Source organism: Galeopterus variegatus, unplaced genomic scaffold (assembly GCF_000696425.1).
Source record: "Galeopterus variegatus unplaced genomic scaffold, G_variegatus-3.0.2 Scaffold5382, whole genome shotgun sequence".
NCBI classification, from domain to species: domain Eukaryota; kingdom Metazoa; phylum Chordata; class Mammalia; order Dermoptera; family Cynocephalidae; genus Galeopterus; species Galeopterus variegatus.
Window position 1 is genome coordinate 115,519 of NW_007731493.1, and position 17,884 is coordinate 133,402.

General features: G+C 39.3%; 1 protein-coding gene across 3 annotated transcripts in view; it reads right to left on the reverse strand.

The window, feature by feature from the left end:
• Window positions 1–17,884, reverse strand: part of LOC103604768 (transient receptor potential cation channel subfamily M member 3-like) — a 95,850-nt gene that overhangs the window by 76,702 nt on the left and 1,264 nt on the right. For all 3 annotated transcript variants that reach the window (XM_008589338.1, XM_008589339.1, XM_008589337.1), the window contains exons 2-3: window positions 13,407–13,486; window positions 11,877–12,081 (exon numbers count right to left, since the gene is read on the reverse strand). In XM_008589338.1, coding sequence (XP_008587560.1) covers window positions 11,877–11,879 — 3 coding nt within the window. In that variant the 5' untranslated portion in view covers window positions 11,880–12,081; window positions 13,407–13,486. The remainder of the gene's footprint in view (window positions 1–11,876; window positions 12,082–13,406; window positions 13,487–17,884) is intronic.

Below are 17,884 nucleotides of genomic sequence, written 5' to 3' on the forward strand. Positions count from 1 at the left end.
TGATGGCTTTGCTGAATTGAGTTTATATCATGTTGATTAATTCCACAGAGATATTTAGTGAAATAAATTACAACTGGGACTCACAAGACTTCCAAACTATACAAGTCAAGAATGCTTATTGTGAAAAACATTAAGAAATTGCTTTTAAATTTACTGTTCTCTTATTCATCAACTTTAACATATCACCCTCTTATTTCTCCAAAAAAAATCAATATAAGGACATATTTTCTTCTAAGGTGAGGTATAAATTGCATTTTTCTTAAATATAGAAAAATACCTAAAGCATAAATATTCTCCTAAAATTATTTGTCTCTTGCAAGACTGCAGAGTAGTTCCTAATATTTCTTAAATACTGTATAGATGTATTTTCAATGATTACAGCATGTATACATGAGAACAGTATAATGTTTTGAAAAACAAGAAAAGTAGTTGTGACTATGGCTTTTGGAATCTCAAGATGCCCACTTTGCATCCCTACCTGTACATTTTGTTTAGCCAGGTAAATAATGTGAGATTCAGTGCTGTAGTTAGTACATAGGAACAGATATGCACACATTTTTAACTTACATAGCTTTAAGGGAGATTCCAATTTATACTAAATGACTACAGATACTGTGTAATACTTTCAGCAAGCTTAACTAGCTAGCCAAGTGGCATGTTATGAAGTGCAATTTATTCATACTAATTGGTGACACCAATCCAAATGCATTTTCAGGAATAAACTTCCCTTGGTAAATAATTCACTTTGGAACTTAATGTAGCAGTAAGGAAAGAAAGGGATCTATTTATTGATCACGTGAGCAGCTCACTGGAAAATGAGCAATTGATCTATTGAATATGTTGAAATTCCTTTTGAACTAGCCTAACCTAAGAAAAGCCCTGTTCATTATCACAGAATGCATGTTACTCAGCTAATAAGTGAACAAGGGAGTGATGGATGAATGACCTTACCGATCCCCTAGTCCTCAGCTCCAATCTTACAGATGAAGAAAGGAGGCACTTGGTGTCTAGCCCAGGGAAGGTCACACTACTTGTGGGCTCTCTTCCTATATTTCTCTCTGTTCACAATTTCTTAACTCTACTGAGAAAAAACTCAAAACAACAAACAAGAACCAAAAAAACAAGAACTTGCAAACTTGTGTACCGTGCCCCATGCACACAGGTGTTGTGTCTTTGCATGCACCTTCTCATGTGGTCCTCCCAGCAACAAGGGGGTCGGCATCATCCACATTTTACAGATGGAGACAGGAAGGATCCATCATGTAATCAAGTTCTCACTGCGGAGGGGAGATGGCAGGCTTCATGCCGCGGGTCTGTCTGACTCCAGAGCCTTTTTTTTGACCAAATGACACAAATGCCTCTCTCTGCTTATTTCTCCTTTTCCTTTACCTACAACCAATCAGTTTCCAAGTCCCAATGATCCATTTCTCAAAGTGCTTTAACCAGCCCTTTCCCTCTATTCCATCAGCTGTCATTTTAAGAATAAATTCTCCTTACTAGGATGTCAATTTGGATTATGTCAACTGCCTCCTACCGGCTATTTTAACCTTGAGCTCTCTACGAGATATCAACAGGCAGATTTCTTCCTTCAATCCCTTTTTGATCATTATTTCTCAATCTCAATCCCTACATCAAATGTAAACTCCCCATTCTGGCAGTCAGTGTCTCCCATAATTTGGCCTTCCCCTGCCTGTTCAGAGGCTTTCCCCTACTTCTCTCTGCATTTGGCTAATGTTGTTCTGCAAGTCTTAGGTAATGCAGGCTCCCTTTTCATCTACAGAGATCACTCTCATCTTTCAAAGGCTTTGTTTCATCCAAAATGACTTTTCCTGGGAGTGCAAGTTCATGCTGATGCAATATAACTCTCAATCAAACCCAGTGCCATATTATTTTTCTGTTTGTTTCTTCAGGTCAGTTTCATCTCCCATGTTGCAAGATCTTTGAGGGGAGCGGTTGTGTTTGACTTACCCATGTTTTTTGCACTGGCTATGAAGAAGCAAAAATCTTAGAAATAAAAGGGAGCTCAGAGATATTTTAGCATTTATGGGACTCTAAGAGATCATTTAGTTTAATTCTGCTTTACAGGTGAGGACACAGAGACCCAGGGAAGGAGAGTGACTAGGATATCAGAGCAGTTATTCAATAATCATTAAACCTATTATTAAAGCTATATTATTAAAGCTACTGTTAACACTGAAAACTCTTGATTGGGCTGTGTTTCTCAATCTTTAATGTGCACATAACTCACCCAGGGACCTTATCAAAAGTGCAGGTTCTGATTCAATAGGTCTGGGTGGGGCCTGAGATTCTGCATTTCTAACCAGCTCTCTGGAAACCACATGAGCATCAAGAATTATACCTCTTCCCCAGACCAAAGACCCCAAATAGTGTGTCTTGTGTTTGCTATTGTGTCAAAGGGAAGAAAGAGCACTTAATATTTTACATGAAAATCAATGAGAAGATTGAGGCAATATTGGAAGAATTACTCAGGCCACAAAAAATATGAAAATGCAGCAATAGAACAACTATTCAAAGTATCTCCAATAAACAAAAGCCCTTTGGCCAGGACTAATTCTTACACAAAAGAACACATGATTAACCAGAGACCACACCTAAGTATCCAGAAGCTGGCAAACAACACAAATACAGGATGCTGCCCATTATTTGTGATTTATTGTGTCCTTTTCTTGGAAAATAAAAGGCAAGATAAAATATTTAAGCGAATCAATTTGCTACATTTTTTTTTTTTTGGTTGTTATTGTTCAGCAACTCAAGTAAATGGTTTTGGGGATAAGAGGATAATTAAAACCAAGGGATAAAACAGTACTTTGAGACTATCTGAAGTTTTCAATTTTTCAAATTACATTCTTACACGCATAAAAATTCAGGTTACTCAGTAAGCTCTCCAGGTGCTTGTAATATAGCAGTTAACTCATGTGCTGAAGCAGCAGCTTCACACTCATAAATGATTGTGCCTGGAACAATTAATCGAGTCCTGTTAAATGATCAGGTGAATGTGATTTGAAATTAGGAGCTATTTTGGTTGTCCAGATAAGCAATTTTAACTGTCCACTGTGAGTCTATTAATTGCTAAGGGATCACTTTACAAATAACAAGAAATCTTCCCAATGTGCATACTAAATTTTGTCACCTGGGCATTACTCTGCGGAGTTGCTCCCGTTTAGGGATTTCCTGACATGTACAGCAACACATTCTAGCATCAGATACTGGTATTGACAGTCATCTGGCAAATCTGCACATCCTGTCTTGTTAAGTGAGGGCAATCCTGACCACCTCACAGGACATCGTGTGGATTAAATAATAGGACATACACGGTATGGCAGAAAAACCATTAAATGCAAATTGGGTAAAGGTTACGTTCACCTTATATATGACTCCCTTGTACAACAGGCCAAAGTAACTTCCCGTTAGCTGTTTAACTAATACGCCTTTCCAAACAGCCCTTTGTTTCTCAGCTCACGCTATCTGGGGAGTGACTGGTGCAGGTGTTTGTCTTTCTAAAAGTGCCTGCCCTGAGCTATTTAACCCTTCCTTCACCCACAGGCCTAGTTCCCCCAATTTATCATTTTAAGATATAAAATGAGCTCAAATAAATTACTCATGCCTGGAATTACCTACCCTTTTCCTTTTCTATACTTAGTGCCCTGCCCGGCAGCAGGAAGCCTGTGTGATGTGCTAATGACATTCAGAATAGCATCTCAAGAATGTTCTGTATAAAATAAAGGCCAGCTCTAGTTGAAATTGTACTGTATTTGAATGGGAGAGGGCTTTGGTAACTGAAACACTTGAGTTTTTGCTCTGTGTGGTGCTGAAGGTCTTTTTGTTTATCAGGTGACTTTACTGCATTTTTTGCTAAAGCCACTCTTACTGCTTCATCGTTTCAAATGTTACTATTGACCTATCAAAGCAGAATTTGACTTTTTTACAGCCTCACTCTACACTAAACTTGGAGATTAGAGAGGTGTCACAAACAGACACAAATCAGATCCTTTTACCTTGATCACAACCACAGTGGGCAAAGGCCGGAGGGTGGAGAAGCAGCCATTACTACTTAGAACAGACTGGGTTGTTTCATTAAAATAATAATAATAATCTTTCTTTGGCATTCTGAACTTGAGCTCCTGTAGAGCAGTTTAGCTTTGATAATTCATCAGTCACCTCTTTAGCCCTAAACTTTTACCCAAGTAGCTTTGCCCAGCGCTGTTTTCATGAAAAGTGTTTTAATGAAAATGTAAAAGAATCGCAGAACAATAAATCTGGCTACACTATGAAAAACGTTAAATGACAAATCCTCTTCATTATACTGTAAAGCCATCTCCAAATGTTGGAAATAATCACTTGGTACTTGTGATTTGTACACATTGCTAAATCTATTTTAACAGTATTTTTAATGCCTTTCTTCCAAGGCTGTAAGGGGAAATTTGCCCCATTTTCCTTTCTGTTGAGAAATGTGACAAGCATCATTTCATTTCCTAATTCTTTGTAGTGACATTTAAAATGGGTACTTGTGGGGCTGGCCTGTGGCTCACTCGGGAGAGTGTGGTGCTGATAACACCAAGGCCACGGGTTTGGATCCTATATAGGGATGGCTGGTTGGCTCACTGGCTGAGCGTGGTGCTGACAACACCAAATCAAGGGTTAAGATCCCCTTACTGGTCATCTTTAAAAATAAATAAATAAATAAAATAAAATGGATACTTGTAATTAAAGCTGTGGCCAAGAAGAATACATCACATGAGACTGATTAGGCAGTTTTGCTTATACCAGCTTTCCAAGTCCGTGAAGACTTTTGTTTTGCAGTAAGAGTTTAATGCTTACTATGTTTAATAGATATAAAATTTCCCTAAAAAGAAAATATTTGAAATTGCATTCACTGTTATTAAATTCCTAGTCTGATGACCCACAAAACTTTGGAAGTGAAAGTGCCATCGTAATTTATTTCATATTGTTTTTACAATTTCCCAATATTAGATATAAGGTACTCACAGGGGATGGATGCTGATAAGACAAAGCTAAAGGTTAAGAAATAATAAAAAAAAAACCTTCATTAAGCATATGAACAGGTCATAGGGAGTATTCTATGAATTTTCTGCCAGAATTATTTAGCATAAAATGTTCTAGAGGCAAGGAGAAGGGATGGTTTCTTGGAGGAGGATTGGTTCTTTCTTCTCTATAGATCTGTGATTAGGATCAGAAACATAAGTGATAAAATCTAGTTATATTCTCAGTTCAGAAAGGCCTTCCAAAGGCACTGTTAGTTCAGTGGACTTGAGCTTACAAGGTGGAAATTGGAAATCAATGGGGTAAAGACAAAACCTCTCAAAAACCTTACCATGCTTATGTTAGCCACAGTCTAGTGATCAGCAATTTTGTTTTGTCAAGTGGGACTCATTTAATTTCCTATTTGGTGGGTGTCAGTAAATAATGATTCCCGGATCAAATCTGCATAATGCAAAGATAGGCAATTTTTAAAATCCCAAATTCAATCCCAAAGCATCTGAAGAGGGTAAGGTTGCAGATCCCATGCCGCTGATAGCCTCTCCCTGCCTTGCGTCTTCCCCTCTCACCCCACACCCGAAATGCTCAGAGAATAAGGCTTTCATCCAGGCAGACTCAAGAGTTTGAGCTTTCAGTGTGAAAATGATGGATAGGAATAATTATCTAAATTGTACAAAAACTATAACAAGAGGCTGAACCTGATCTAATAAGCAGAGTAAATAGCAAGGGAAAACTTGAAGAGAATCAAGTGGGTGACTTGAGAGGTTTAAATACAAGTTCTTAATTAGGTTATACTTACCTGGCCCACAAGTTAGCTCAGCATTAATTGGAAGAGATGATTAGTAAGCAAATTAGACTGTCTGTAATCAAGCCCAGCACTGCTTTCTTTTCTGAATAATCTATGACTTGAGCCCCAGATAAAGAAAAGCCTTTGAGAAACCACACAACCACACAACATTTGCTGATGGGGAATCTTGTTGGTGCTTGCTAAAGCAGTTTTAAAAAGTCACCTGGAACCCACTCTAATGAAACAATGCCCAAAACAGAGCTTTAGCATCTTATGTTTTTCCTGAGTCCCTTTGTTCTGACTTTTAGGAGGTATCTGAATAGACTGCTGGATCCTCTGATAATCCAAGAATACCTTTTTTGGGTTCGCAATTTGATAGCATGTGGCTTGGTCCAGAGAAGAAAGTCAGAATTCTTCACTCAAATGAATGTCTTCTTCTTGTGTCACGAGTTCTCTCTGTAAAGTGCTGGTTTCATTGTTATTTCACTGGGGCTTGTCAAGCTCGGGAATTGAAGACCAAACTCCACAAAGTACTCAAAAGGGCCAAGAAAGTGGTTCTATTAATTTAGGATGTAATTTTACAAAGAACTTTTCCTGCTCACAGCTTTTGAGTTTAATTAACCTCATCAAGTAATAGTGACTTTATAGTTCTGCTACAAAGTTTTCAAAACTCTTAAAAGATGTAGAAACATAATGGTGATTAGCTTCCCACACAAAACTCCAACTCTAGTCTGCACCAGGCATACATGACAGGAGAAACAGAACTGATAGGGTGTCCTGAGGAGGCTGGGGTCGAGAACTATGTTGTTAAATGATCGTGTGACTCTGGGAAAATAATTTAACCTTGCTGGGCTCCAGTTGCCTCATCTATAAAATAGATTAGGGGGTTGGGATTAATTAGTACATTTTAAGCTTGTCTGAACCATAGAATAATCCAGGTAACTTTCAAAAAACTTCAGATGCTTAGGTTCTAACCCAGACCAATGAATGAGACCCTGAAAGTGAGTCTTGGACATAGGTATTTGTGATAGCCTCACAGGTTATTCAGAGCCTCCAAGCTGAGAACCACCATGCCTGATCCCTCAAGCATCTTTGGTGGCTGACGTTCTGTGGCTTATTGCTATACTGCCTATGTGCTAAAACAGATACATAGTGTCCCTGAGCACAGATATGGCTCTTGAGTGATCTGCAACACTTTTTTTTTGTTTTTGCAACATTTCAATAATGATTATTTTCTCTCCAACTACTGTATCCTCTTTAATGAAACTCCTGCAGCCTGCCTCATATTGTAAATAGACCACATCGGCATTTTGAAGACAAAGGTCTTCATCTTGGGCTGCTTTGAAGGAAAAAGTTAATGTTACATTTTACTAAAAAAAAATAATAATAATGAAAATCAATCTGCCTTTAGAGTTTTTTGACTTTTTGTTAAAAATCATTTCAGCTTTCAAGAATTCTTGTCAGAGGCAAGGAACCAAAACCAAATTAAGTTAGTTGGCCGGTCTGACTTAAATCGTAGTGCATAGTTTACCACGCCTTCCCCATGTAAAGACTGGCACTCTTTAACAGACAGTGGTAACTGATTTTCCCTTTGTCCAAATTGCATGCAGATTTGCTTGAGAGGAGGAGAGGTAAAGAAGGCACAGGCTGGCACAAAACGACCATCCTACCTGATAAAATGAGACCTCTGCACTGTGGACAGCTCCACCCCTTTGTCTAGACAGGAGAATCAGTAATTCAAGGGCAAGTTTTCAAAGTGGAAAAAGATGCTCATTCGTGTCTGGATGAATAGCCGGGACTTCCACTTGCTAAATATTTGGTTGTAGTACAAAGGAAAGTTGCTCCTCATTTCGTGGATTAGACTCAGAAAGAAAGAAAGGTTCCCCTTTCCTGGTGACTGCTCTGAGACCATCTAGGGTGGCCCTAAACTCAGAGACCCAACCTCTGAGCTGGCTTCATGGGCATGTGACCAGTGTAGTCACACTGCTCAGGGGGGCAGTACTTGGGGTCCATTGCCATGCACTCGCTGTCTTGAAATTCTTAATAATTTTAGCCTTGAATGTGTGTTTGGTAAGTGAAATCCGATGGGACAGGGGGCTTGTGCAGAGGGCTGGGAGCCTTGGGTCACATGTGGTCCCTGGTCCCACTTCCTCGCTGCCTCCCAAGGATGGGAGGGTCAGTGTTGGGCATGTGCCCTGCCACATTTCAGGGCGAGGAAGAGGAAACAGTGCTTTCTGTCTTGGGCAGGCAGCACCATGGTGTGTTTCATGGACAACTTGGTGGGAAGTTCACCCACCTTGGATACCGACTGCATCCCAGTGTAGAGGTGGCGATCCACTGAGAGGCAGGGCTGCCAGCTGTGGGAAGGGGGCATTGATTACCCTGTTCCTCCTGGGGCCCTACATTTTCATTTTGCACTGGGCTCCCCAAATTATGTGGTTGACCTTGTTTAGCCTGATCACTAACAGACAGCTTTGCAGTCAACAGAGCCATGGGGGACCTGAGAAAGGCTGTCAAAGTTTAGTGTCCATATGCATCCACTCTTTTGCAGCAGAGTGAAAGATCTATCTGCCTCTTACAGTCTTTCCTTCCACCGCTAAATATCATAATATATATACAGCATATACTTGTGTGTGACATGGGACAAAAGACTTAACTTTTCTGGGCCTCAGTATGTGATTCTCTCAATAGGAATAAAAAGTACTACTATCATAAACATAAAATAAGATAACATAGCTAAGTACTTGGCATAGTACCAGGGACATAGTAGATGCTCAATAAATTATAGTTGCTAGTATTATTATGATTATCATTGTTATTTATTATAGATCCTGAAGGCAATCGCAAAACTATTTTGCTTAATACTTTGATGGGCACACATTATAGTAAACTCATTTGGAGTTCTGGTCCGCAGGGTTCTTACAGTCTCTCAGATTCACTAGAAATGTTCAAGAAGGAGAAAAAACTCAGGCAGAGGAAAATTATATAACAAGAAAGGATCTTGGCTTTGTCCATCAAGACACACACACAGCAGCTAGGTGTACACAAAATAGAGAGGATGCCAGGTAAAGCATGTCACTTTCTGTTTTGCTGGAATGCATGGAAGCAAGGGATTGGCTGAATGTGGACGATGAAGCATGTGATGTGGTGATTTACAATCCACATACCTCCAGTCAGTGATGGCCTGCTGTTCAGAGCACTAGCCTCCTGCTAGTGACGGTCACTAATGCAGTTGTTCAAGGGAACAGAGAGCAGATTACCCACTTATGTAGCCCGGTACTCCTGTGGAAATATTCTAACATATCTTTGGACTCCCAGGAAGTAAAGGAAGCTGCTTTACAGCTCCATCATCACTGTTATTTTCATATTATTTTCATAAATACCTGAGCACCAGCTGTATACCAGGTGCTTTTTATCTTCTCTCTAATTCTCATAAACAAATAGGGCAACCATGCCATTATATATAAGAAAACTTGAGGCTCAGCTTAGTTGAATGATTCAACTAAGACTTGCTAGTTAGTGCAAAAGTGACGGCTTGAATCCAGTTCTGTCTGACTTCAAAATCATGCATCTTATTTTAATTGATCACAAAGCCTCTCTCTTAGCTATATAGTGAGTAAACTCTTTGAAGGAGTAATAACAATAGCTAACACTTTATTTAGCTTTGACACAGGCACTGTTCTAAGCACTTGCCATATATTGACTCACTTAATCCTGGAGATGGCCCTATGAAGTAGGAAACACTATCCCCATTTAACAGATGAGGAAATAGAGGCACTGGGAAGCTTAGCAAACTGGTCAAAGTCACTACCAGTAATTGACAGAGCCAGGTTTTAAATAAAATGCAATGTGGCTTCAGATTCTGTGGTCAGCCACTAGGGCTAAGGAGCCAGAATTTCAGGAATTATTTAAAAGTGCTAACTGAAAAAGTGTAATTTGATTTTCTAAAATAATATACCGAGACATATACATCCATATGAATGTCCTTTAAAGTATTAGTCAAAATGCTTCCACAATGTTTTTCCAAGCCTGAAGCAAATAATAATGATGATAATAATAAAAATAGCAGCTAAATTAATTTTATATCTATTATGTGCCCCGGCACTGTGTTAAATATGTTTTACATATGTCATCTCATTTAATGTTTATGATACTAGTACCAATGATCTATACAACAGAATAAATTACTGAGACCCAGAAAATTTAAATAACTTTCTTCACTCCACACAGCATTTACATTCTAGTTCTGGGTTACACTTGGACTGTCTGCATCCAGAATCCACATTCTTCACCACTAAGCTAATACTCATTCTTTTAGATATTTTTAATGCTGGAAAACTTTATCTTCAGACATCAGACTGGACTTGTAAAAACTGGCAGAAGTTATTTGTGACTAAGCTTGAAGTGTTATGAATTTCAGATACTTGAGATTAATTTTCCATCAAAACTACCCTTTGATGAAAATGTAGACTGTTTTTCTCTTGTGATCTATAAACTGTCTGAAATCAGTCCTCAAAAGACATATCATATGCACGTTTGGACAGTGGCAGCATCATGGTAATTAGAGTCCCCACGGTGACAGCTTTGGAGGGATGCTCTTACAAGCATATTCAACTGAATGTTTAGAATGGAAATGATGACCTGGTGCTCACCATATGCCTGTGGCACTTAACGACATGGTGCTTGCAGGCACCGTATGAGCCGCTGTGAAGGCACTGGTGTACCACGCTATAGTGATTATTGCCCAGTAAGCTATTTCCTCATTTGTGGCACATTTCTTATAGGGAGAACTTGCATGACTTTTAATGCATGGTTTCAGAGAATCTACATTGTATATGGCTCAATCCCATATTGTGAATGGGGACTGTACTGAGTTGGGGACACTTAATGATCTTGTGCAGGCAAATACTTCCCTTCGGTGGGTGAGGTAGTTGACAAATCTCTATTTCCCTTAGTTCTGTAAAGGCCAAGACTAACTAACCCATCCTTTGTTTTCCTAAGCTTTGCTGGAGGTTGCAAATAGCATCCCTTTCTTTCTAATATATAGCTCAAAATTGGTTTTGATTTAATATATAGCTCAAAATTAATTTTCTTAGGGAAGAACTGTGAAAATAGCTCAGCCAGACATTCTTGATAAAGGAATTGTGGCAGTAGGGGGAAAGGGAAAGGGAAGAAAGAAGGGAGGGGAGAGGAGAGATAAAAGAAGAGAGAGATGGCTTTATAGAACATTTTTAGACTCACTCGTGTGAGGTGACTCCCCTTGTATTTTGCAGTATGCATCTCTTAGAAAAATTTCCTCCCCCGCTTGGAAAACTCCATGGCATGCCTAAGAATAGCACTCCCAATCGTTGCACTCACAGCTAACTCTCTCTCTCTCTCTCAACAGATAGAAGTAAGATTTTTAGAAGACAGCATTTCTAGAATTTCGAAAACATATGCTATACTTTTCTCCTAGTAAAATCTGTCAGCCAAGTAGGGAGCGGTCTATGATGAAAGCTGAAATTAGAAGTGACTACTCTTAGAAGTAAAATTTGTATATTTCCTAAAGCTCCCTTTCCAAAAAATTTTTTTAAAAATGCTTTTCCTATGGAATCCTTCTATTGAGAACATTACTGAACACAGCTGCTTGGAGAAAAAGCTCTCAATTTGATGGCAAGAGTTCTGTTAGAACAGGGAAGTAAATATGCTGGGATAATTATTTCAAATGCTAGATACCAAAAGAACAAAACAAACCTACAGGTAACATATTTTTCACTAAAGGAAAAAAAGGGTTGGAAAAATATGTCCTAATGGAAAATAACATCATAAACAGTGGATAACTATAGAAAGCTATTTCTTTTATTATTAATAATAATAGTCACTGTGTCTGACCTCATACCAATTATTTAAAAATTCCCAGGAGGAAGGCTATCTCTTCCCCATCTTATAGAGGAAGAGCCGAAACATACAAGGGCAAGGTCACCCCACCATGAAGTGGCGGAGGTGAGATTAGGCCCAATGACTAAATCCCAGGCTCATAACCACTGCTTTGCAGTAACATTTGGAAGTGACTGAATGGCTTTCTGATTACCATGGCTTTGTTGGAATGGCCACCTCCTTGGAACTCAATGGTCCCGAAAGCATCCGTCGGGCTGAGCTGAGTGTGCTTGCTGATGGACCATTTCTCGGACTGGATGTCATTCCGGGAGAGGCGACTTTCATTTTTCTCATTCTGAAGCACAGAGATACTGGGAGTGAGGCCAACATGTTGGCCTATTAGACGCCCACAGCAACACCTAGAATATAAGAGGTTCGAGTGAGCCCCTGTATGAGCCACTATTTGGAACACACACTTAAGACAATCTGCTGGAGAAATCTGCAATTCCTGTCAACCCACTGAGTCCCTTCTCAGGTGGAGTCCCATCACGTGTCTGTATCAGGCAAATGGTGAAGTTGGACTTTACGTGACATACACACTTTCTTTTCTTTCCTCCTTCTTCCCCATTTTCCATTAGCTGCATAAGCCTCCTTTCCTCTCCATCCACCCCTTTCACACCTGACGTATTGTTCACAACTGGACATCTGCAAACAAAAGTTCTCTAGATTTTTCTACTTCGCAGTCCTCCTGTCTATCAAATCTTGCACAAGGGACACTGATGAGCTCCAAGGGAAGAATTTTAACATGCACATTTAAGTGAGGAATCTCACTTACATGTGAGTCACAATCTAACTTGTCTCTTCCCAATTGACATTTGCTGTCAAATATCCAATCCTGACAATAAAAATCTGCAGACTTAAGTGTTCTTGAAGAAACAATGAAAAAAAAGTTCAGGAAATATTTGAAAACTTAGAATTCTCTCCTTCTATCATGGTAGTGTCCTTCATACATTACTACCACCGTTGTTGCAACTATTAGTAATAGTAGCTATGATAGACAGCTATCGTTTATTAAACACCAGCAATTTAGCATCCATTTTATATATGAAATATTGTAGTTTTTAGGTAATTTCCCCAAGGTTATACAGTTGGTCTCTACGACTCGGTAGCCTATATTTTAAACTCCTTCATTAAATTGCCTGTTCACAAAGGCACTTCCAGACATATATGTGATACTTTATCCCAAATGCTTCCCACCTGACATATTGTTGAACTTCAGGAAGGTTAGCTGGGTAGTAAAAATGAGCTTGAACAGGAATCTGAAGGTCTGCAGTCTAATTACTAATCTGATAGGAGACTTTTATTTAAAAGTCATTTTTTTTTAATTATAGGAGAGCATGTTGGTACAAACTAAACATTTAAATGAGATGCTTAGAAGAGAAAGCCAGTGAACATAACAAAAAAATATAACCCGCTGTTGTATACAGTGACTAATTTCTTCTGTAACCGTATATATGCTATTCTACATAGGCTCTCAGACTAAGAATTAACTGTAGGCATGGCATATTATGTAGTGTACATATATAAGATTGCATCAGAGATGTCCATAAAGATGTCCAAAGCAACAATAAAAAAAATCTTTAATTCGACAGTGGTTGCCTTGCAGAGGGTAGTGATTACTCTTGTAGTTTGTTTCTATAATTATTATTTCATGTTCTCAATACATCAGAGACAGCAAGATTACCTATGGGGGTCTTTGGTGCTGGGTATGATGTGAACACATTCTCTTTTATAAAATGCTCTTTCTATCCAGGACTTCTGAGCCTGAAAAAAAAAAAAAAAGAGGAAAGGTAAACATAACTTTTAAATAGTTTTGACTAGAAACCAAAATTTTATAATCACATGATAGACTAGTATATTATAAGCTGAATTGAAATTGTGGTTATTTCTCCCATAAACATTGCATATAACAAAATAAATTACTCCCAGAACCTGCGGATTAGGTTATTTAACATTATAATACTAAGAGTTAAAGGAAATGACCATAAAAAAAATGATGAAACCACATACAAATCATACTGATTTTTGAAGAATAGAAAGACAATGCTATTTGCAGAGAAAATGAATTTGGAGGGATAGAACAGTAGGTTTGAAGCCTTACAGAAAACAAGTGTTCAGTAGCGGGAAGAAATACATCTAAATATGTGCTGCATGAGGTTTTCATGGCTGACACTTCCACTGGATTTTTCTTGCAGAAGAGAAGAAAAATGGCAGGGGAACTGCATAACTCAAAAGCCCTAATATATCACTACACTTTTCCTAAGACCAAAATTAGCAGTGCTTAAGTAAAGAGGGGGAGAAAACAGAAATGAACACATGAGAAAGATAAATGTCTTCGTCATAGTCCAACATTGCACAGGTTTCTCATCCCACATGCCTTTAAGCACAGCAAGTACAGCTTCTTAGGATGGACTTTGTTGGGACTGTCCACTCAGAAGTCCTGCCACCAAGATCGGGTTCCCAGTTGGACAAAGGAGGTTCCGGCAAACTGTGCGATCTTTGTTCCAAAGCAGCGTGTCCATCCTACATTTCCGCACCCTTTTCTTCTCAGCATTTGAAATAGTAAAGGAGTCTCCCATGAAATCCAAGCTGCTCCAAAGATCCCTTCTCTAAGTATTTAAGACCAAAGTTGCTACAGCAACCTGCACTATTATTTCTATGTGGCATCATCTTCTTTCTAAAACAGCATCGGCACTAAATTCATATTCTTAAAATATACATGGCTAACGCACGACTGAGCTGTTTATTGACATGCCTCAATGTCGGGTGTTAACTGCTCCGAGCCCCCATTTGTTGGTTGTAATTGGTCTGGACTTGGCAACGACTCGAATGACTGCATAAGCCGGGCTCAGTCCTGGTTTGCTCTCAGCCCCTCAATCTTGCGCCTGCCCTCTCCCTCACAATGGGGGTCTACACAAGCATGTGGCACTGAAGGCAGTTATTGTCTGATACTCATGACAGTGCACATTTTACAAGTAGCGCCATGGGGGAGGACTGAAGGGCACAAAGGAGCTGCATCCTGTTTCAGTCACGGTCACAGTTGGTTGCATGATTTCTGGGTGATCATGCATTGTCACCCACACTGCCTCAGAGACTCTGATCCAGGTGGACCTCTGCACCTTCATACCACAAAGGACACATTTGCAGTTCTGTTTGTCAGCTGGACATGAAACGAGTCCCAATGTCTATTCTCAAAGGTTTTTCTTCTCAAGCATGCAGGAAAAACTAGTGGCTATATCTTTGCAACAGAAATGAGTTTAGCAGCATAGAAAGATAAAGATACAGACTGATTTTATCTCTGTAAGTTAAACTATTCATAGGCCATGATTTCCCCTAGACACTGAGTACTTTCACTGATAACATCTCTTGGCAGAAAGAGGGTAAAATGTTCCTCCCTGGACATTTGAAACCAACTCTCCTTATACCCACCTCAGACAGCAGAGAAGGGAGAGGGTGCTTTCCTTTTCTCCTCGTGGCCCACTTTGGCCAGCATTCAGGAGGATCTTTTGGGGGGGCATCTAGGAATTTCAGGGCCTGCTGATCAACTCCCTGACAGAAAGTGGGAAGAGCAGTATCATGGGTAGAGCATGAGGTTTGGACTGGGAAAAAGTGGTGTGAGTGGGACCCTGCAGTGTGGAGTTGGTCACATGATTTCTCTGACCCTCAGTTTTCCTCATCTATAAAATGGGCACAACAGTAATACCTGACACACAGGGTTGTTACTGTTACTTTTGGGTGTCATGATTTCACTTCAAGAAGAGGGACGAGGCCTGGGTTGATTCTGGTACTAAAAGTTCAGTTGTAGGTTCAGATGAGGGTACTACTAAACTGCTGAAGCAGATCGGATCTAGATTGAATCTCTCTTTGTGTTGGGGATGACAGGCACTCGGAAGGCCTGGTGGGCCGCTAACAAGGTAGATAGAAAAGTTATCTAAGTTCTCTGAGCCTCGTGTACAACATATGGATAATCATTGCTACTTTGGCAAGTTATTGTGATAATCAAACCAGACAATTCAGATAAAGCACCTGGCATATAGTAGGAACTCAATAGATAATAACAATGGCTGACATTTATTAAGGGCTTATTATGGGCTTGGCATTGTGCCATATTTGTATTATCTCTGTGGGTCCTCAAAAGAACTCTGTGAAGGAAGTTCTACCATTACATCCAGTTCGCTCATGAGGAAGTTGAGGGGGAGAGATGCAGCAGGTGAGTTTTGAAGCCAGGGTTTGAATTTGAACAGTTTGACTATAGAGTTCACACTCTTACCTGTTCTGCTAAACCGCCTCTCCACATTAGATATTATTGATATTAAATACCCTTGCAGTGGGTAGTGCCATCTGAACATGTCTGGGAGTTCCTCGGTATTTGGACAGAGTTGGACTTCTAGAGACATGTCTTACAACCGGTTCCTACTTGCATCTTTCACCTTCTGACTTCCCCCTTCCAGTGATCCCATGTGGAGGAATGAACACTTTGTCATCTCTTCCTCCTCTCTCCTTGGGGTAAAGGATGGCAGAGGGACATTAGGAAGACATTAGAATATGAGAAAGAAGTGGAGCCATTACAATGACCACAGCAAAGAAATGTAATCATGACAGGATGCCTAATGTTAAAATCAGGGGGACCATGACAAAAGGATTAGACTTTTCAAGGACACCTTCACTTGTTCTCTGGCTCATGGATCCCAGTTTCAACTCGGGAGGCCCCGGCAGTTTTAGCCAATTGGTCCATGGTGAGAACTACTGCATATGGACTGTCAACTTGTTTGTTAGTCTTCGAGTACAAAATCATTTGACTTGTGTGCAGTTTAGCAACTTAATTAGCTCCCCAAAGGTGAAAAGCTACCTCATTGTTAGTAAAAGGATTGAGGATCAGTTTCAATTTCTTATTAGTGGATTAATCATTTTTCTCACAAAGGCACACACAGTTGAGAAGAAAACTAAGGAGAAATGTAAGTAAAAATTTTTCCATCATTCATAATTGAATTGGATTCTTTCTCTCTTTTTTTTTTTTGAGAAGGAAAGTATAATACATAATAGAAAGAATGCATGTACAACCCATAAATTAGGAATCCTACAAAATACCATGCACAATTTACTATGCTGTATTGTGGGCTCAGCTCTATTGTACTTTCATTCAGATCTTTAGTTGTGGACAGATACTAGATTTTTAAAATTATTTTCTTGGAGAGGGCATATTTGATGTATAATCATGGTTTAACTTGTTGCCTAAACTTATTCCCTTTTCTTTTGTTCAAAGGCTTTGAATTACTCGCATGAAGCATTCTACTTTGTTGCAGCATCCAACTAAGTTAGCTCAGAATAGTTATCCTTGTTATTAGAAAACATAAAATAGTTTTGACATGCCATGTTTCTAACCGGCCTTTTAACTCTCTTCGAAAGCAAAACTTACAGTGTGTCCTAAAATCTTTTCTTTTTAAATATGCTTTGGAAGTCTCATGCACCCTTAGAAAAGACGGCTTCTACCAGCCCTCCAAAAATCACTTCTGCACATTCTTTTCTAAAGGTAGAATGGTCACATAGCCATGACTGAGTTTGTGAAGGGCTATTTTTTTCCTTGTCTTTCTGCATTATCAGTCATGTGTGATGTGTAATAGGAAACAGTTTTTCAAAGGCTAATAATTAAAGGACATCTGATTCAAAACAAAAATGAGGACATTCACATTTTGAACAAAGTATAATGATTACTCTCTAAGAGTAAAGTAAGCATTAATTTTCAAAGTTAAATGTATGATCCATAAAGCATCAAAATAATAAACAAAAAAAGCTGCATTTAAAAAGAAAAAAAACATCAAGTCATTTTGTTTAAGCAGGTTTCAACTCTTTTTCACAAAGGCTCTGCTACAAACTTTCGTCCCCAAACTACTCTGAATCTTCTTGCTGTACACTTCCCGCTAGCGACAGAATCAAGAGTTTCTGCAGGCAGGGACAGTTCAGAGGCGCACACAACAGAGTGTGCATTAAATCCTTCTCCTAAAAGCCATGGCAAGTGCTATCCCCATTCACTCTTAACAAGGCAACTTACAGCAGGACAACAACCCAGACTAGGAATGGCAAGAGTAGAAAAAAGAGTCTGCTAAGTTTACAGGAACAAATCACAAGGAAAGTTTCAGCACACTTGTCATTGTCACACTCTCC